Raw genomic sequence first — 21,280 nt, forward strand, 5'->3', positions numbered from 1 at the left:
CTCCTTGGGCTCCCCTACTACAACGAGTGCATTGAAATTGTGAGTGAGTTTAAATATCTAGGTGTATTGCTGACCTATAACCTAAACTGCAGCAATCATGCGAAAGAGAAAACCAGGGAGTCCAAACTGGCCCTAAACCTGATGTGGCCCAATTTTTTTTGCAACCAACTTATCGACCTCTCATCAAAGTACAGAGTGTTCAATGCAACAATAAATACTTGCTTATGTTACGTTGTCCAAGCCTTCGAATACGCTCAAATAGAGGATTTTGAGACTTTACAAACTGCCTAACGCTACACCTACGTACGCCATACGTGTCAATTCGGGAATAGCACCGATATATATTCAGAATCTGAAACGGCACTCCGACTATTTAGCTACGGTTATGAAAAGAGGAATGGGCTTCATAAGACGATCTTAATAAGACTGCTCCGTACAAATGCTTCTCCCTTCAGAGAATGGAACGCGCTTGCTGCAGGAGTTGATATAGTACTCTCCTTAAGGGAAAATAATGTATATATGTTCGCGATTTTGATATCGGCAAGCAGAAACATATACAAACGCTTAAACCATCACTTGCCATCAACTTCAAATTATTTTTGTAAAGAAATGACTCCGGAAGCTATCGGCACCATTTTTAAAGCTAGAGTGGAGATCCTTAATCTCAACTTTGTCCCCCATAGATCGGACCTGTCCCAAATTTGAACACTCTGCAATATAAGAGATGTAGAGGATATAAATCATTTCATACCAGTTTATCTCATATTACAAGAAATAGGACGGCTATATTTCCAAGTGAGTTTTTTTGTCTATGGACCAACTTATTGACATTCTTAACGGGCTAAGTGGTTGGACAATCTGTTTTAATTTTGCAAACATGCTTTATCTTATAGAAGTAGCTTTTGAACGGTCATGTATCCAGTTATGGCGATTGAGAATTTAATATTTGTTGTGTTTCAAATCACGGCAAAATTGAACTTGTTTTCATCTATTAAAATTGATTTTAAACGCGGAAATTTATTTTAAAGATTTTGTATTTCAAATCACGGCAATTTTTTTATAAATAATCATGTTTTATTTATTTATTAAATTATTCATCTGTTATATTTGAAAATTGTTAAGAAAAATCACTAAAAAATTCAGTTTTTATTTTCTTATACTAAAAACAAAACAAAAAAACTTTCATAATGTTAAACTATTTTCAACTGAAATGTCTATCAGGCAGACGGCAACAAGGCCATGTCTTTATATTTTTAGCTTTAAATAAATGTAATTTTATTATCGAAATAATTATTAATCTAATCTAATCTAATGTAAGAGGGTCATGCTGGCCCCCTGCAACCCTCTTCCTGGGATCACTATTGGTTGAAACGAGGTCAGTCATAGGAATTCAATGCATGCTATCACAATGAATCTTCGACCTCACGTTTCATTTGACAATCGTTAGGAAAAGAGCTTAATGTTACGTAATGTTGCTCTCAAATTAAGCTCTAGTTCAAATTTGCTGAAGACTTGCTTTATCTGACAGATCAACAGCTGTAAAAAAGTCAACAAACAAAATACATTTGCTTTTGGAGGGTTGGTTATTATAGGCTGTGTAAGCTACTTCCGCGACAAATTTAATTTTTTCGATTTCAAAACTCATATTTTTTATTTTGAGAAAAAATAACAGCTGCTTATAACAGAAGTACCATTTTAGAAATGTCATATTGGAATTGTCATTCAAAACAACCTCGAAACAGGCCCAACGTAACGCAGACGAAACCAAAGCTAAAGCGTGTTTGTGTTTCAGCCATATAGGATTTGAGGGGGGTGTGAGTTTGGGTATATGCAAAGTACTTTTTGCATTTACACACTTAAATCAAAGAAAACGCTGTCCAAAAAACAGGGAAAAAACGCCAACCATTTTTGCGTGTTTTGTATGTGAAAAATTGAACTTTTAAAATTAATTTAAAATAGAAATAAATGTTCAAATGGTAGACATGTGCATTCAAGAGGACACAAGCGTCCACAGGTTTTTCTCAAAACCCACCTCTGTCTATCAACTCCTACTCTCACCTCCCCGCGGTGAACATCGGGTGCCTAGTACCTCAACTGGAGATTGGGTTCCAACCCCAGTGGAAAGTTGTTGGGGGCAGCAAACGAGAGAGGGGGGAGAGGTGTTTCCACTAAGGCACCTCTCCTTATCCAGGCGGCAGCGGACGAATTCTCGAGATAGAATCAACGGTGGCGTCTACAGTTCCAGTAAGGTCGAACTACTTAGTGCACACCTTATAGGGCTTCTTCGACATATTCGGAGCCCAGGCTTATAAGGAGCGGTTCATCCGGCTCCCCTTCCTTGGAGTTATACTAAGGATCTGGCCCTCCAGGGTGGGGGTTGTGCCGTCGGGGTGACTTCCTGGCCACGTAAAAACATCATAGTCTCGAAGCAACAACAAGCCTCGGATACGGACGGATTCACTGTTGACAACCCACGCAAACGAAATAAGGACAACGAACTTCGGATATGTACGTGGAATGTTAGGTCCCTTAACAGACTACGTGCAGCCGAACAATTAGCTTAAGCCCTAAACTGCTGCAAGGCAGATATTACAGCCATCCAAGAAGTGCGATGGGATGGACCGGGTAAACGCAAACTAAAAGACTGCGATATCTACTACGGCGACTGCTACCGAGAACAAAGACAGCGTCTATTTGGGTGTGGATTTGTTGTTGGAACTAGGCTCAGGCAAAAAGTCTTGAGTTTCAACAGTGTGAGCGAGCGCATCACGACAATCCGCATCAAGGCTGAATTCGCCAACATAAGCCTAATATGCGCGCATGCCCCAACAGAGGAGAAAGATGAAGACACCAAAGATATGTTCTTCGAGCTCTTGGACAAGACATAAGAGCAGTGCCCTGGCTATGACATTAAAATTGTCTTAGGAGATTTTAATGCCAAGCTAGGAAGAGAAGACATCTTTGGTGGCATAATCGGGAGATACAGCCTGCACGACACTATCTTCGACAACGGATTCAGGCTGGTCGATTTCGCTGCGGGGCAAGACGTTCTGGTTGCTAGTACGCAGTTCACGCATCTTAATATCCACAAGGGGACATGGAAATCTCCTGATCAATCAACCGTCAACCAGATTGACCACATTGCGATCGACGCACGACACTTCTCCAGTATCCAGGATATCCGAACATTCCCAGAGGCCAACATTGACTCGGACCACTACCTCGTTGTAGCCAAGGTACGGCTACGGATATCACGATCCAAGCCAAAACAAGGAAGTACTGTGAGAAGATTCGACGTTAGACGGCTACAATCGCAAGAGACTGCCATGTCCTTTTCCGATCGAGTCTCTAGTAACCTCCTAAGGAGTCCTATGCTTCCTGCATTAAGCATTGAAAACCAGTGGCAACATTGCCTTGCAGCCATCAGAGATGCCGCCTCTGAAGTGCTAGGTTTCACACGGCCACCACAGCGAAACCCCTGGTTTGACGACGAATGCCAGCAAGCTCACGCAGCGAAACAAGAGGCATACAAAACGGCGCTGCACAAAAGTACGAGAGCTGCTCGCGAGCTCTACGAGCAGAAGAGGAGAGAGGAACACCGGCTTCTTAGACGGAAAAAGAGAGAGCATGAGAAGCGCGCGATCGAGGAGATAGAAGGATGTCACAACAGGAATGAGGTTCGTAAATTTTACCAAAAGGTAAAAAAAACCTCCCAAGGGTACCAGCCACGAACCGAAGCCTGTAAAGACGATCAAGGGAACATCGTAGTAGAACCACAGTCGATGCTGAGAATATGGAAAGATCACTTCTCCAAATTATATAACGGCGATGACGAACCGAATTCCGCTGTAAGGGAGATAGAACCACTCAACCTCGGCGACGCAGATCAACAATTCCGCCTACCCGACCTTGACGAAGTGAAGATAGCTATATCTAAACTGAAGTCAAACAAAGCTGCTGGAGCTGACGGCATCGCTGCCGAACTATTCAAAGCAGCAGGCGATGACTTGGTACGGAGCATGCACCAACTCATCTGCAAAATTTGGTCGGAAGAAAGCATGCCCGATGAGTGGAATCTCAGCATAGTGTGCCCGATACATAAGAAAGGAGACCCTCTAAACTGCGCCAACTACAGAGGCATAAGTCTTCTTAACATTGCGTATAAGATCCTCTCTGCCGTATTATGTGAACGTCTGAAGCCATTCGTCAACAACCTGATTGGTCCTTATCAGTGTGGCTTCAGACCAGGAAAGTCCACTATCGACCAAATATTCACACTACGGCAGATCTTGGAAAAAACCCAGGAGCTTCAAATCGATACCCACCATCTCTTTATCGATTTTAAAGCCGCGTATGACAGCATCTATAGGGAAGAGCTCTACCGAGCAATGTCTAGTTTTGGCATCCCTGTCAAACTTATCCGTTTGTGCAGAATGACGATGGAGAATGCATGCTGCTCTATCAAGGTCGGAAAAGATCTTACCGATGCATTTGATGTCAAAAAAGGTTTTAGACAAGGCGATGCACTGTCATGCGACTTCTTCAACATCGTTCTGGAAAGAATTGTGCAAAACTCAACCGTCAACACTAGAGGCACAATCTTCCAAAGATGCATTCAATTACTCGGATACGCAGATGATATTGACATAATTGGAAGATCAAAGCGTGATGTCAGTGAAGCGTTTTTGAGCATTGCGACGGAAGCGAAGAAGATGGGTTTAGTGGTCAATGAGGGCAAGACCAAGTATATGCTGTCATCAAAAAAGGACACTGAACGACGACGTCTTGGACAAAACGTCACCATGGACAGCTATAACTTTGAGGTAGTTAAGGACTTTGTCTACCTAGGCACCGCTATTAATGCAGACAACGACACCAGCGCTGAAATCAAACGAAGAATAACTCTTGCAAATCGCTGCTTCTTTGGACTTAGAAGGCAATTGAGAAGTAAAGTCCTCTCTCGAGCATGTAAAATCACCATCTATAAGACACTCATCATCCCGGTTCTCATTTATGTCGCTGAGGCCTGGACCCTGTCAAAGAAAGATGAGAGCGTCTTAGGATGCTTCGAGAGAAAAATTCTTCGGGCGATTTTTGGTCCCGTACGCATAGATGGAGAATGGAGGAGAAGATATAACGACGAGCTGTACGGGCTGTACAGCGACACTGACCTAGTTAGCAGAATCAAAGTCCAACGGCTTAGATGGCTAGGTCATGTAGAGCGGATGGACATCAACGCTCCAGCCCGGAAGTTCTTCGAATCCAATCCCGAGGAACGGCGCTGTAGAGGAAGACCGCGACTCAGGTGGCGCACCCAGGTGGGAGAGGACCTCAACCAACTTGGCGTGCGAAACTGGAGACAGCTAGCTAGGGACCGAGCTGGCTGGAGACGCTTGTTGGTTGAGGCCCAGGTCCGCCCCGGACTGTAGCGCCACCTTAAGTAAGTAAGTAAGTAAGAAATAAATGTTTCCTCGCCATAAAGTTGCTATAATTATTATATTTTATTAGCACGCATCTATTAAATACAAAATAAACATGTCGAATTTCGTGCTGCGGTAATGGAAAGTTAGGCCTTATAGTAAAGACTTTTACTTACATTTTTCCTTTATTTTTAAATAGTGTTGCAGTGTTAAATTTTGTACATTTGCTCTACTGACATCACGCTTTGATCTTCCAATTTTGTCAATATCATCGGAGTATCCGAGTTATTTGATGGAACTTTAAGATTTAAAAGATTGAGTTTTGCACTATTATTTACGGAATCATGTTTAAGAAGTCGCATTGCATTGTCTAAAACCTTTTTTGACATCAAAATTTGCACAAACGGATAAGTTTGACAGGGATGCCAAAACTAGACATTGCTCTGTAGAGCTCTTTTCTGTAGATGCTGTCATACTCGGCTTTAAAATCGATAAGGAGAAGGTGGGTATCGATTTGAAGTTTTTGAGTTTTTTACAAGATCTGCCGTAATTTGAATATTTAGTGAATGCTGGACTTTCCTGGTCTGAAGCCGCACTGATAAGGACCTAGCAGACGTTCCCATATTGCGGTAGAAAGGATCTTATATGCAAAGTTCAGGAGACTTCTGCCTCTGTATTTGGCACAATTTAGAGGGTCTCGTTTTTTGTGTATTGGGCGAACTATGCTGAGATTCCACATGCGAACCTCATTCCTGTTGTGACATCCCTCTTTCTCCTAGATCATGAGCTTCACATATTCCCTTTTTTCCATCAAAGAATCCGGTATTCTGTGAGGTAGTGCTCCAAGTCAATGTTTGCCCCTCGGAATGTTTGAATACCCTGTATACTAGAGAAGTGTCGTGCGTCGATAGCAATGTGGTCAATATGGTTGACAGTTTATTGATCAGGAGATTTTCATGTCTACCAGAACGTCTCGGCCCGCAGCGAAATCGATCAGCCTGAATCCGATGTGGAAGGTGGTGTCGTGCAGGCTGTATCTCCCGATTATGCCACCAAAGATGTCTTCTCTTCCTAGCTTGGCGTTAAAATCTCCTAAGACAATTTTAATGTCATAGCCAGGGCATTGCTCATAATGTCTTGTCCAAGAGCTCGAAGAATATATCTTTGGTGTCTTCATCTTTCTCCTTTGTAGGGGGCATGGGCGCATGTTAGGGTTATGTTGACGAATTTAGCCTTGATACGGATTGTCGTGATGAGCTCGCTCACGTGGTCAGGAAGTCACCCCAACGGCACAACCCCCAACCTGAGGGCCAGATCCTTGGTATTACTTCAAGGATGGGGAGCTGGATAAACCGCTAACAATATCTCGTTCCCTAAGTAGTTCAACCTATACTAACTATAACTATAGACGCCACCGTTGATTCCATCTAGGGAATTCCTCCGCTGCCATCCAACATCTTTCCACTGGGGTTAGAAAGCAATCTCCAGTTGAAGTACTAAGCACCCGATGTTCTCCGCAGGGAGGTGAGGGTAGGAGTTGATAGACAGATTTGGGTTTTAATAAAAACTTTTGGTCGCTTGTGTCCTCTTGATTGCACATATTATAAGTTTGAGTAAAATACACACACAAGACACTTATAAAGTGTCAAAAGTTTCGCCCAATTTCCACTAAACCCACGGAATGTAATGGAAGCGTGAGGCTAGGCGCACTCATGCAACTTTTAGTTTCGAAACTGTTGGTTTCTAAACTGAGCACTATAGACTTATGTGAGTGTCTGCGCACATGCAGAAACCATTCTGTCGCCCATTCCAGCAACTTTTTAATTTGTGTTTTGACACAAACTAGACAATCACCTCCTTAGTTTGTGTCACAAGGAATTATAGGTAACTGCGCGGACATTCAACTAAATGGTTGAATAATTTTCTGTAAGAGCAAGAGGGAGAAAAATTTAGTCAAGGTGAATAAATATTTTCTGTGGATTGGTTTATTTCGTTGATTACTTTCCGAGTTGCTTATGTGCACGATGTTTGGGCAACTAACGATCGAACTATTTGGTTTTAGGCGCCTAGCCTAAAGGAATAGATGATATCATAGTGAAGTAGGCTGCTATAGCAGTCCACTTGATCTAGAAGGCCAATGTTACCGGAGCTCCAATAAACGTGAAGAAACTAAAATTATAAATGAGATGGGTTAATCTTTTTTAATGGAAAGTTATTTTCAAGATAGTTAAATCGAATTAAACCACTTGTAAGGAAATCGGCCCTACGTCTTTCATGATAAAGTGATAAATTGAACACCTTTTTTTATCGTGATTGCCTCCACAGAACGTTAGAGTTTTAGCTTAACTTAATTTAGTTAAACTTGTTGTCATATCTCTGTTATGGACTATTCGGAATGTATTCGGAATCTTTAAACAAATTTTACATATTTATCATTAATTTCTTGATTTATAAAGAAATCCACATAATTTTTTGTTTAAAAATATTTGTAATCTTTTTTGATGCGTCTTGTGCAACCTTGTGGTCGCACCTTTATTCGAAGATCCAACTGATTCCAACTTCACTTCAAACCGTTTCGGCAAAATGTCATCAATTTCGCAGTTCAGTGTCTCGTTGCCTTTCCTTTTTCTTAAAATCAGTGGCTATGGTAGGTTCCATTTTGTTTTCGTCTAATAAATTTTGTTCAATAATTCATCAAATTCTTTAAATATCTTTAAAAATATAATGTGAAATTAAAAGCATACATATTAAACTATCGGTTTAAGTGAAATTTATTATGTGATGTGTTTAAAATGTTGCTGATTTTGATGGATTACAAAAATACTATTTGCCGCTTCTCAAAAAATTCTTTAACGAGCAAGAAAAAAAAACAAATTTTTGTTACCTCAATTTCAGATGATTGGAAACAAAATTATCAAGCCTAACGGCGCTGAACCCGATGAGTTCGAGAAATCCATTGCTCAAGCTCTATTGGAGCTCGAGATGAATTCCGAGTTGAAACCCCAATTGAGGGACCTTCACATTACCCGTGCTCGTGAAATCGAGTTCAACAACAAGAAAGTATGAAAATTTGTATAAAAACTTATCACACAGTTGCTAATTGTTCTCTTTTGATTTTACAAAAAACAGGCTGTCATCATCTATGTCCCAATTCCAAAGCAGAAGGCTTTCCAGAAGATCCAAATTCGTTTGGTCCGTGAGATGGAGAAGAAATTCTCTGGCAAACATGTTGTGTTCATTGGCGAGCGTAAGATCTTACCTAAGCCAACAAGGAAATCGAGGAACCCTTTGAAACAAAAGAGGCCACGTTCCCGCACTCTTACCGCTGTGTACGATGCCATCCTCGAAGATTTGGTATTCCCCGCTGAAATCGTCGGCAAACGCATCCGCGTCAAGCTCGATGGCACACAATTGATTAAGGTGCACTTAGATAAGAACCAACAAACCACCATTGAACACAAAGTAAGTAACTCTACTTCGAAGCTTTTTATATCAATTAGGGAGTAAGATAATGTCCTTGTGTTATTTGCCAGTGGAAACTTATTAAACTGGTAATCGTCAAAAAGGACAGACAACAAAATTGAGGCAACTCGTTATTGTTTTTCTTGAATTTCCAAAAGAGAAAAGCATATTCCATATGCCGCAAACATTTAACCTTATTTTAAATTAGTGATGATTCTTTTGATGAAGAAAAAAGTTACAGTGTGTCGATTAAAATGAAGCCGCATACTTTTTAATTGTTATTTATGTAGTTTGAATTAAGACAATGTCCTTGTGTTATTTGCCAGCGGAATCTCAATGAGCTGGTGATTGTCAAAAAGGACAGACATTAACATTCTAAAATCTCGTTATAAAGTTTTCTTGAATTATTGTTGAGAAAATTTTGTTCCATATTTTAGAGACATTTTTTAAATTTTATTTTAGATCAAAATTGTGAATTAAGTTTTGTTCGCTGCTTTGCCCCCCTTTTATGATTTTTGTTCTCTAATAAAAGGGGCTTCTACATTTAGCGAAAATCAACATCTTGCTGGGCAAAGTTTGAACTCTAGATGAGTACAAATTTATTTGCGCCATTATAGCAAGGGACACTCTTTTTATTTTGATTACTGTTTGCAGTTTTTAAGTTCTCTATAAATAAACAAAAACTTGATCTGAATGAACACTGATGACAAATGAAAGTTAATTGAAACAAAAATATTGCATCGACTTGATTCCTTTAATATAAATTTCTGTGAGTAGTGCCATGGGTATATTTTCTGCACATAACTGTTCTGACAATTGTTGAATGACTAAGTCACTTTCTTTTACAAAATCTCGAAAAAACATCTGTTTTAAGCGGTGGAATGAATGCCACGTTTTTGTTAAACAAATATGGAAAACAATGTCATACTGACAGAGACTGCAAATCTTGTCTGCTTAGTTACGAAGTACTAAGAACGTTAGAAGGAGTCTCAAAATTTCAAACAACTTATTGTTAAGAACTTAAAATTTAACTCGGTGGCAATTTTTCTAAATGATTAACCAACTTGTTCATAATTTTAAAATTTGTTTTTGGTTTTGCAAGGAAACCTAAGCCTTTGGAACAGATCCGTATAAAATGATACGACACACAAAAGTCAATACGAATTAAACAAATTTCCAAAACCTACTGAAGCCATTTTGTAATATTAACTCAAGTTCAATGATAACGGTTGTAAAATCTACTAAAATATTCCTTTGGCTTAATAATATGGCTTTAAAATTTTACTAAACCAAATGTGTTGTGAAACTGTTGTTGCATAGGAACTATCGTGCTGGATTTGGGTTCCAGCCTTGACTGTGCTTTCTCAAATTAGCCGTTCGGATTCGGAATGAAAACTTTAGCCCCCCTTTATTCTTGACAACATTATTCTCATACAGAAGTGGTTGAAAGATGTAAGTCATTGGGCCCTAGTAGGTCTCTAAGGATGTTGTGTATTTTAGAGGGAGTTTTATTTCGCAAACACTTAGAAGTGCTTCGGGTCATTTAACCTTATTATGAGTTTTTACTAGGAAAATGTTTTACCCAAAATTTGTTGGTTTTTGTCGAATCTTAAAAGCTAATATAGGTTAGGTTAAAGTGGCTGTACATGATGGAAGTTCAGTTTAATGGCCCATTGCGATACCACATGCATGTTGAGGCTTCCTCCCAAGCTCAATGAAACCAGTTTAAGTTCCATGAGAGAGAGGCTGATTATGCTGATATGATTAATGATCGTTAAAGATGAATTCTCCTAGGTAATTCTTGAGTTTTTGAGGCATGTAAAGAGAGGGCGAAGAACTGTTTCGTGTTTTTCCTCGTCCATACAGCTTCTGCAGTAGTCATTTGAGAATACGCCTAGCTGCTTGGCGTGCTTTCCTATTAGACAGTGTCCGGTTATGGCACCTATTATCGAGCTTATATCACTTTAAATCTAGTGTTGGCCACGTATTTTTTATGGCCTGACACGTGGTGATAGCCTTCTTCATAGCGTCTTGCATTAGAAACAGTTTATAAGTAACGATTGGTATGCCAGCATTTGCCAAACGTGGTAGAATGGGCTGAACTGTACCGTTCCTGGTGAGTCCATCTGTCTTACAGTCATCTGAAATGTCTCTATAGTCCGGCGCCGAGCAAAGGTGAATTTTAAACTTCATGAGATGATCAACAGTTATGGACTGTTATAATAGAGTTTGAAGAGACTTGATAGCGGCCTGACTATCTGAGGAAATACGCATATCAGATGTTGATATCACGTTTTCTTTAAGCCAGGACAAGACTTCTTTTATCGCCAAAAGTTCCGCCTGGAACACAGAACAATGATTTGGAAGACGGAACGAATAACTTAGTTTCAGGCGTTCAGAGTACACACCTCAATCAACCCCTTCTTTTGTTTTTGGACCATCTGTATAAAAATTGACCCGTGTTCCAGGAATGCCCCCTATCCTCCCAGAAAAATGTGAGGTATAGAAATCTGGAAATTTATCTCGTATTGCAGTTGGGGGATGGTGTAGTATGTGTGCTTTGGAATTGATTCTAAATACATACAAATTACGACCAATGTTATTGTTAGTCCACGGCGACGAAGCTTTGAGGGGAATAGCAGAGCTTGCAGCTATTTATTTGCTAAATATGTTAAGAGGTGTTAGGTAGAGTAAGGTGTCCAGTGCCGCAGATGTGGTCGTGCGAATAAAATAAATAATAAATTGGGTGGCGCGACAGTCCGTTGAGAACCAAGGCCTAGTGACTTACAACTGTCAACCATTCCTGTGTGCGAGTAATGTTGTCAGGAATGGAGGGGACCTACAGTTTATATGCCGACTCCGAACGGCTAATTTTTTTTTTTTTTTTTTCGTGCGAAGCGATGCGCTTATACATAGGCAAGCTGAACGTTGGACTTTATTTAGTCCCTGTTTATACCTTTCTCTTAAGCAGTCCATTATACTACCAAACCGTACATTAAAATCGGTCTGATACCGATCTGGGTTGTAAGCCCCATTTATTCCCAATAGCTTTCTTGCAAGAAAAGAGAGCTACAGTAGTTTTTTTTCTCTTACCTGTACGTTGCGTTTCCAATTTATTTTTTTTTTATCTAAGACAAGACCCAGGTATTTAGCCTCGTCTGAGAATTTTAATTGGATTCCTTTAATATAGGGAGGGTTGACAAATGGAATTTTGTATCTCCTCGAAAATAAGACCAAATCTGTCTTGTGTGGATTAACACCTAGTCCACTCCGATAAGCCCAAAGTGTTAAGTCTGTCTAAGGCATTTCGTAAGAGTTGTTTTATTGTGTTAAGGTGCTTTCCTGAAACTGCTATAGCAACGTCGTCTGCATAGGCGCATCCAGATTAGTTAGGATTTCATTCACCACTAGGCTCCAGAGGAGAGGGGAAAGAACACCACCTTGCGGCGTCCCTCTACTAACGAATCGTCTACCAGAAGAGTTCCCAGTTTTGAGTTGATTAATGAATTAACTCCCGAAGCGAACTCTCTATGTTTAGAGATGTTAGTTCAGATGTGTCCACGTTGTTAAAGGCACCTTGGATGTCAAGGAATGCAACCATGGAGAACTCTTTTTGATGGAGGGAATATTCGATGGTGTGTACTAAGGTGTGTAACGCTGTTTCCACCGATTTACCTTGACAGTAGGCATGCTGAGACAGAAGTCTTGTATCAATACTTGCCCTATATGAATATCAATCAATCTTTCCAAGGTCTTAAGAAGGAATGACGAGAGACTTATAGGATGTAGATCTTTAGGATTGACTTTTGAGCATTAACCTGCTTTGGGTATAAAGACAACTTTAACTTCTCTGCATGCCGAGGGAATATGGACCAGATATAGGCTAAATAGCTATTTTGTAAGTTGTTATTACAATAGTTCTTAAATTTTTAGCAACAACCATTCATTACTTAAATCTGTCCAGACCTTATTAGAGACCTTTTACAATGCCAATACATTCTCTCCATTCTGAATTGAATAAAAGTGTTTTATAACTGTGAATTGTTTATAACACCAGATATAATAGACACCATGCGACCTGACCTGACTGGCAGTGTCATTTCAATCCTCATATACTGTCAATTACATTACTTTCTAGTAATTTTGTCTTGGGATTTTGTTGGTAATACTTTGATTTTAGTTGTGATTTTCTCCTTGTATTTGTAATGGAATCTCTGTGCAGATCAATATTAAGAATATTCATAAACGCAGAAAATCTGCGCTCGTACAATCGCATTTCTTTTCTGATACATTTGTGACTGCACTCCCAATGCAGAATGTCTGCAGTAAACAAAAAGGTCTGACTTAGTCCGATTTAAGGATTAAACGGAGTTCATAGACGTCAGAGAAAAATTTCTGCCAAACAAATTTTGTCGAACTTGATTTTTGATTTGCTTACCTAAAAAGAAAAAAAAAATATAATTTTTTCTGCAGCCAAACAAATTCACCTGCACGACGCTGACGACAGTCTGACGTTTATGAACGGTAGGTACTGCAGTTCGACTAGGTTAGTTCGATCGAAATCTGACTTTATGAATGCAGATAATGCAGTTCTTAGTTAGGCTGACGTTTATGAATACACTCTATCACTTACTATGGGATACAAAAATTAATGAAACGCAAGCATTTCAACCGTTATACTCGCTCTTTTAAATATGCTCATCAATATACCCTCAAGTTCAACTTCGGTAGTAGTGTCAAGTACGGAGATTCGTTTTTAAGCCGTACTACGCGAATGTGAAATGCCTTGCTGCACTATGTCTTTCCCAGCTATTGTAATATTCAAGAATTCAAAACCAATGTGCACCGAAACCTCCCTTCAACCCCTCTCTCCCTTTCCTAGTGCTCACACTCTATCTTAATATAATAAAGGTAGTGATATCCCCTGAGTGTGCCCTTATTATAAAAAAAAGCATCCCCATTTTCTCCGTATTGAAAGAATTTATTAAACTATTTTATTTGAAACAAAGTCAATATTTTGACAGAAACAACAAAAGTTATGACAACATCTACACAAGTTTTGAATAAAATTTTAAGCTTAATTAAATTATTAAACTTGGAAGTAGGAATGGCTTTTTTTGTTAAGTGCAGTTATTAAACAAAAACTCAAATGAACCAAAATTTCGTTTTAATTTTTCAAATCGACAAAAATTGAAAAAGCAAATAAGTTTTCTGTTTTCATTGATAGGTTCGATCTATAAAACTAAAATAAGAGCTTATATTCCCTTAAACCGAAATCTTGATATAAACAAATTCAAAGGTATAGTCTTTGTATTATTCTTGTTTTCAATTTTTTGAAAAGGAAACATTTCCTGGTTTAAATTGAGTTCACTAAATCCCCTAGTATTTTAACAGTATTGAAATAAGTTAACTAATAATAATGTCCTTGTGTTATTTGCCAGTAATTTATTTATTAATCTGGTAATTGTCAAAAAGGACAGACATTAAAATTCTAAAATCTCGTTATAAAGTTTTCTTTAATTTTGTTGAGAAAATTTTGCTCCATATTTTAGAGACATAAATCTTATTTTTATTTAAAAATTTTGAAAAAAATATGCATATCATTAATTTCAAAAAACTGGTAAATATAATTCTTCTAAGATTTTTTTTCTGGTTGACTATATTGGGAAGGTTTTTATGTAAAATTTTGAAAATTCTCAGCATTAACAGATTTTTGAGGATTTTATTATTCATATTCACTTATATACACTTAGTTTTTCCAACTATACACATTTTTAGTATCAATTGAATAAAGAAACGGTATTTTATTTTGCACCATTTTTTGAAGTGTTGATTCAGAGTCAATTATAATTAACTTTTAATGTCCTTGTGTTATTTGCCAGATATTTTAATTATTAATTTGGTGATTGTCAAAAAGGACAAACAAAAAAATCTAAAATTTTGTTGAAAAAATGTTTCTTAAATAAATAGGAAATATTTGATAATAAGTTTTAGAAACATTAACTAATCATTTGGCTTAATTTTTGTATTTAATTGAATTAAAACTAAAAATGTGTACAATACAAATTCATTGAAATTAAGCGAAGAAAAAAAATAAACTTACTGGGAAAAAATATTTCCTCATCTACTTTGTGAAATAATAGTCAAAGTAAGAAACATTTTGTAACATTATCCTGAGGTAGCTTTGGAGGTGTTAAAGTCATATTGTTAATTTAATCGCTGTTAAATTTCCTTCGAAAAAGCTTTTGAAGAGCTTGTTTTCTATTAACTTGGAAGTTGACGGTGAAAACTTTTTAAATAACGTCCCTATGTTATTTGTCAGTGAAAAAAAAACATTATGACATAAAAATATTCTAAAATTTGGTTACTTAAGTTTTATTTATTTAAGAAAATTTATTTTTTATTGTTTTAGAAACATATTCTTCTTAGTATTTGTATACAACGGTAAACGTTGAATTGAAATGAAAATTATGCTTCTTTTAATCGACACACCATCTATCGCTTTTTTGCCCCCCTTTTACGAATTTGTTAACTTAGTAAAAGGGTCTTCCTAAACTAAGCGTATAAAAACATCTCGCCAGATAACTTTTCGTCCTCTCTATCGAGGCTTAAAATATTCTAGTGTGGAACAAATTTATTCTTAATCAAAGAATCATTTAACTTTAAATTAATAAACTATCGGATTTTATCGTCTGATTGCTTTACGGTTGTTTAGTGAAAATTCATTATTCGACTGATTTTCCAGACGAAGAAGAACGTTTTCAGTTTTTAATTAAAATATTTGTGTTTATCTAAATATTTTGCTATTAATATTGAAATACATTAAACAACTAAAAGTTTATAGATTCATATTTAAAATTAATATTTAAAAACAATTTATTAATTTAATATTTTGTTTGTTTTATCTTTCAGGTTGACACCTTCACTTCAGTGTACAAGAAATTGACTGGACGAGATGTAACTTTCGAGTTCCCAGAAAACTACTTGTAATTTTTGTTTCAAGATTACGTTTTAAAACATTCAAAAACAGGAATAAAAAAGATACGTTTTTAAAAAAATAGTTGTTGTATTATTATTATTACTATATTATTTTATTTAACATTTCGTCCATTGCACACTTTTATGCTGTATTTAACCAAAGCTTTAAAAGTGTTAATTGGACGTAGATAAATTTACCATTGATTTATTGGTTCTAATTTTTGCATATGATTATAATCAATAAAAATGATGGTACATATAAATTTTAATTATGAAATAATAAATTTCGTCCTTTTAAATTGCACACTTCTCTGTTGTATTTTTATCAAAAGCTTAGAAGTGCTAAACTGGACGTAGACTAAGAAAATATTAAATCGTCATTTTATCATTGAGGTTGGATCTTGTTCCTTTCTTCAACTACGAGTGACACAACTTAATTGATTTTTATGGTCAAAATTAAACTATGGGGTCTTGGTCCCTTTCCATGTTCATTCTAATTGCACACTTTTCTATCCAATTAATTAGGATATTGAAGCGCTCAAATGGACAAAGAAAAACCACTGCATTTTAATAGCGAATTTTTGTTTCAAAAATTTAAAATGTTTGCTTTGAGGTGTAGTAACAAATAAAACTTGCATCCATGAGTATGGAAATAACTGACAAATTAGAATGGTTTTTTTATCTCGAAAGTTCTTAAAATTTTGTTAAAGGCCAATAATTTAAATTCGTCTTCATGTCCATTCATATTGCACACTTTTGTATCTTTTTACCTTGGATATTGAAGTGCTGATTTGGACAGAGAATAAAAACTGCATTTTAATAGTAAATTATTGTTTACAACTAAATGATTTGCTTTGAGGTGTAGTAACAATGTTTTTCTTTTTTTTTGTAAATTTCATTGCAAACTTGGTTCTTATAAGAAAACTGGAAATAAATGAAATAATAAACAAACAAAAATTGGGTTTTAATTCAAGGGTTTTGTACTTGCTTCTGTGTTTTATTTTAGTTAGTGGAGATACGGGTTAAAAGACTAATTCCTAATGTCGTCAACTCAAGTTTTATAACGAAAGTGTAGTCGGAAATTTGCGAATCCCAAAAAAACGGATCACCAAATCCGTTGCTTAGCTGAGTAGCGAAGCAAACGTTTGCTAAATTTCGATTTCGAATGTAGAGCGAATTTCTTTTTTGTTAGCATTATCGTTAGCGATTCGCTTCAAATATCAATGGTGCCAACATTATTTCATTGAAAACAAAAATGAAACGTCAATTGCCTCCATCGGTAAATGTCTTAGAACAACGTTGGATAGACCATCGACACCTGCTAATTTTGTATTGAATTGAAGATGAGCTGAAGTTCAAGTACTAACAAGGGACTTGGTCCCGTTTGCTCGGCGATTATGGCATTTACCAAGGAATCGTCATCGAACCGCATGAAACTGCAGTTCTCAGATCGCCATTGTGTCATATCATTTCGAAGGTAAAAGTGATTGACATTTACATCACAATCTTCAATAATGCTGCATATTATCCAGGGGCTGATTATGAGGTTGGCGGCGAATCGTTTTGCTAACGAGTTTGCCATTTTTCAATTATTGCTTTCGACTTCTTCGTTTTGAATTCGACCAATTAACGAATTCGAAGGCGAGTTGAATCCGATAGCTTTTTTTTGGCGGATTCACAGGCGAAAGAGTGTTTATTATTATTCAGTGTTCGATTTCGTGGATTATTTCTTTATTTTAATTTAAAAAAATGAGTTAGCTTTATTTTAATTTTCTTATAATTTATCCACAATAAAATTTAAAATTCATTCAAGGAACGATAAAAACAAGCAAACAAATCGACATCAATTTTTGGCTCTCGTCGAGTTTATGAAAAAAAATAAGGGCATTGCAACGGGAGCACTCGTCGGTCCTGAATATCGGGCTAAAACAAATGAACTGTGGGACAATATAGTACGTCTTGTCCATCTGCTTTTTGGTACGATCTCTCAGCAAGAAATCTCATAGCATTGGCAAGCTTTAAAATTGAAGGAATGCCGTTGCTGTTCTGATCCTTAAATTCCTCACTGATCTCTTGCAAAATGAAGACAAAAGCTTCTTTCGAAAGTCAAAATAGTTTGATAAATCTATTAAGACAAAGTGTGTAAATTAATTGATTAATTTGATTTCAACTAAAAGGAAACAATACTTAGGGGCCTATTATGTAAGACAACTAAGAACAAAGTTGAGTTGTAATCCGGCAATCGGTATTACCGATCACAACTAGTTGACTGTCACAAGTCAACCAGTAGTCAACTAAAAAATGGTTGACTTTTTAAATGTTTTCGGGGTATTATGTAAGCCAGTTGAGTTGTCTCTCAGTTGTGATTGTTGTCAAAATTAGGCAACTGATATTTACTAGTTGTGTAGTGCATTTGTGTGTACAAAAAAATAACGGTAGGCATCAACAGTTCATTGAAAACCAATTTTTTTAAGAAAATGGAGAAAAAAATGTAAGTTTTACAAATAGTAATATAAACATCTGTAAGAAAATTATTTTTTTAGATTAAAAATAACTAAACCTGCCCAATTCAAAATACTAAAGATGGCATATACACTTACAATCATGACATTCAGACTGTAGTAACCTTTTCTATTTAAATAGAGATGTTCAAGATTTTTTTTTTGGTGCTATGATTCGAACATAGTTCCATCGATGCTTCCTATTACTCCAGGAAATCTGGTTTTCTGGTAAAAATGAATTTTTGATAAATTTATCTCATCATTTGTCATACGAGCCTTAATCCATTGTGGACAGATAAGTTCTTCTACTACGTCTAGCACTTCTTTTAACACTACCGAAACTGTTGGCTGAGCAAGGCCTAAATTAAAATCATTACCACGGCACTTTTGGTAACTTCCTTTTGCCATGAAACGTAGGGCAGTGCAGAGTTTGAGAATTGATGGGATTGCGGAGGAACGCAGTGGTTGTTTCAAATGATCTTTGATTTCATTTAGCACATAACCAAATGCGTCTTTGTACATAAACAAATGCGTCTTTGTTGAGTCTAAAATAACTTATAAATCTGAAACAAAAACGATCCGCCGCGAACCTCATAATCAGGCCCGAGTGCATTGGAAGACCGTTGTTGTTCATTCTCTCCCGAAAAAGGGACAGGACAACTCCAACTCGTCAAATCTTCGGTCGATAAGTCTTCTTGTGAGCATCATCAAAGTTTTTCGAAAAGATCATCAATAGGGCTCTAACCAAGTGGGTTGCGGACAGCAAAATAATTCCGGATAAACAGTTTGGGTTCAAGGCGGGTCATGACACAATTCATGATCATTTCTGATATACAATGGAATAAATCAAAACAACAATGCACAGGTGCTGTTCTGGTTGATTTGGAAAACTCCTTTGACACCATATGATTAGAGCGTCTTTACCTAAAACTGAGCAGGCTTGGCATAAGCAAAGCATTGTTGTATATACGTTATGATATGCTTAACGGTAGATAGTTTGTTGTCAAAAGTGGCAATGTAACTACTACCACAACATTCTCAATTAAAAATGGTCTTCAACAGGGAGCGGTGAATTCGCCGATTCTCTTCAGCATTTACACCAGCGACCTGATAGGTAGTCTTACAAGGGCAATTGCGTACGTCAACGACCTAATTCCGTACAGAACGACCCGGAAGGTTGAAGTTATTAGAATTCTCTAGCAGCGTGATTTCGATAAGATTCAGCGATATTGCGACGACTGGAATCTGAAGATAAATAGAAGTCGGAGACAATTCTGTTCCGGACTCTGTTGGCTGGGGCCACGAGGGATATGTGCAAGAATTGGCGCAAGATGGCCATCGTTGGTCGTTTATGGTTGTCCTGTGTGGTTAAACGTTGCCCCTTTCTAGATGGAGAAGTTTCGGGTGTTCGAGCGGCAGTGTTTACGACGCTGTACCGGCTTATATCGAACAGCCGAATCTTCTTATGTGCATTACTATTCCAACGAGGTCCTATACAACGGGGCTTGAATCAACAAAATTGACAATTTCGTGATAAAACTCGTTCGAGGTCACATTGCAAGAGCTATGTCTTCGACCATCAATTTAATTTTCGGGGCGTTCTATCCGAACGACGAGTATTTTGAAAGTGCACGCTTGAGCGGCTTCATTCCAACAGAGGCATTCCTCTTTTTAGGTAGATGCGGTCTGATACAGGATAGGCAACGAATAATCCTATGCCGCAATCCATATCGGGATTCGTTTTCATCAATTGCACCAGTCTAGAATATTGATTTGTCCTTAAAAATTTTCTTTTTTTGTTTTAATAATATATTTGGTTTTTTTGACAGCTGTCATTTGATTTGATTGATTGGTAATAGGTCTGTGCCCAACCATACCAAAACTGCCAATTGTTGACCAAATACTGATGTTTCACACACAAATTTTGTAGTTTTAAGTAGAAGAAAGATCTAACGACAGAGTTAAATATTTTCCCCCCTGACAAATTGTTTGTGCGAAAATTGTTGGTCTGTCAAATGTCATATTGTATTACATTAATTGAATGATATTAGCGACGTTCGTTCGTTTTGCTTCACAATGATTGAGTGCCAGCCAGACAATTTTTGCTAAGAAGTCATTCCACACTTTTTTAGTCAGTTTTCCTCTTTGAAACAATTTTATCTCCACTTTCAAAATTTGTCAAGCCAGCTATTTCTGCCCAAGAAAAAAACTAATACGCACTTTGGTTTGCATTTCGTAATGAAAATGAATAGACTTAGGCGAGAAACAAATTAACAGCGGCGGCTTTTGTTTTAAAATTAATTTATTTTAATCATTCAGAACATATTAGAACAGCAAATGTCAGCAGCGTCGTTAAACATTATTGCAAAAGTTATAGGTTGATTTTGCTGTTTTGAATGCGTTTCAAAAATATTTGCTGGCCAGTGAGCGGTTTTCTGTTTTAATTTGTTTCTCGCTCTAGTCCTAAAGTTTGCAAATTGTGCAAACTTATTACCAGTATAATCGAACCATTATCACTTAACGCCTCAATTTATTGAAGGGAACTTTTTGTGAGTGCATTATCTCGGGTCCTACGCCTGTGGAGTGGCCTCCGTGATCGTTTGCTTCAACACCGTTTGGGAAAATTTTGTTTGAGGTTATCTGATGTCATTTGTAATTATTTGCCTAACATTTAGTTCTAACGTGTTATTTCTTTTTGAAATCTGGAAAAACAAAATCACTGTACAGAAATGGTTTCGACTACAATGTTGAATTTTGTAGTAGGTATGAGGTTTTTCATTGTGAAATTTTATTTATTTAAACTTTTTTTTTTGTGGCAAATGATAAATGATTATAAATTGAATTTTTTTCACTGAGCCAGTTTATTATAAAAATGATATTCATACAACGTGGTAAGTTTATGAACTGTGTGAAATTATA

At 37.1% G+C, this 21,280-nt stretch overlaps 1 protein-coding gene and 3 non-coding genes across 4 annotated transcripts; all 4 read left to right on the forward strand.

The window, feature by feature from the left end:
- The first annotated feature begins 7,936 nt into the window (after positions 1 to 7,936).
- On the forward strand, positions 7,937 to 15,942 carry LOC129940705 (40S ribosomal protein S7). The gene is made up of 4 exons (XM_056049136.1): positions 7,937 to 8,067; positions 8,316 to 8,480; positions 8,550 to 8,882; positions 15,795 to 15,942. The coding sequence occupies exons 1-4, from the start codon at positions 8,065 to 8,067 to the stop codon at positions 15,870 to 15,872; spliced, it is 579 nt and encodes a 192-aa protein (XP_055905111.1). The 5' UTR covers positions 7,937 to 8,064; the 3' UTR covers positions 15,873 to 15,942.
- LOC129943636 (small nucleolar RNA psi18S-1377) lies at positions 8,932 to 9,068 on the forward strand. Its single transcript, XR_008781344.1, has one exon. It is a non-coding gene; the product is annotated as a small nucleolar RNA psi18S-1377 (small nucleolar RNA).
- LOC129943635 (small nucleolar RNA psi18S-1377) lies at positions 9,187 to 9,327 on the forward strand. Its single transcript, XR_008781343.1, has one exon. It is a non-coding gene; the product is annotated as a small nucleolar RNA psi18S-1377 (small nucleolar RNA).
- Positions 14,302 to 14,392, forward strand: LOC129943634 (small nucleolar RNA psi18S-1377). The gene has a single exon (XR_008781342.1). It is a non-coding gene; the product is annotated as a small nucleolar RNA psi18S-1377 (small nucleolar RNA).
- Positions 15,943 to 21,280: the final 5,338 nt, after the last annotated feature.

The sequence above is a fragment of the Eupeodes corollae genome, chromosome 1 (assembly GCF_945859685.1).
Source record: "Eupeodes corollae chromosome 1, idEupCoro1.1, whole genome shotgun sequence".
Classification (NCBI taxonomy): domain Eukaryota; kingdom Metazoa; phylum Arthropoda; class Insecta; order Diptera; family Syrphidae; genus Eupeodes; species Eupeodes corollae.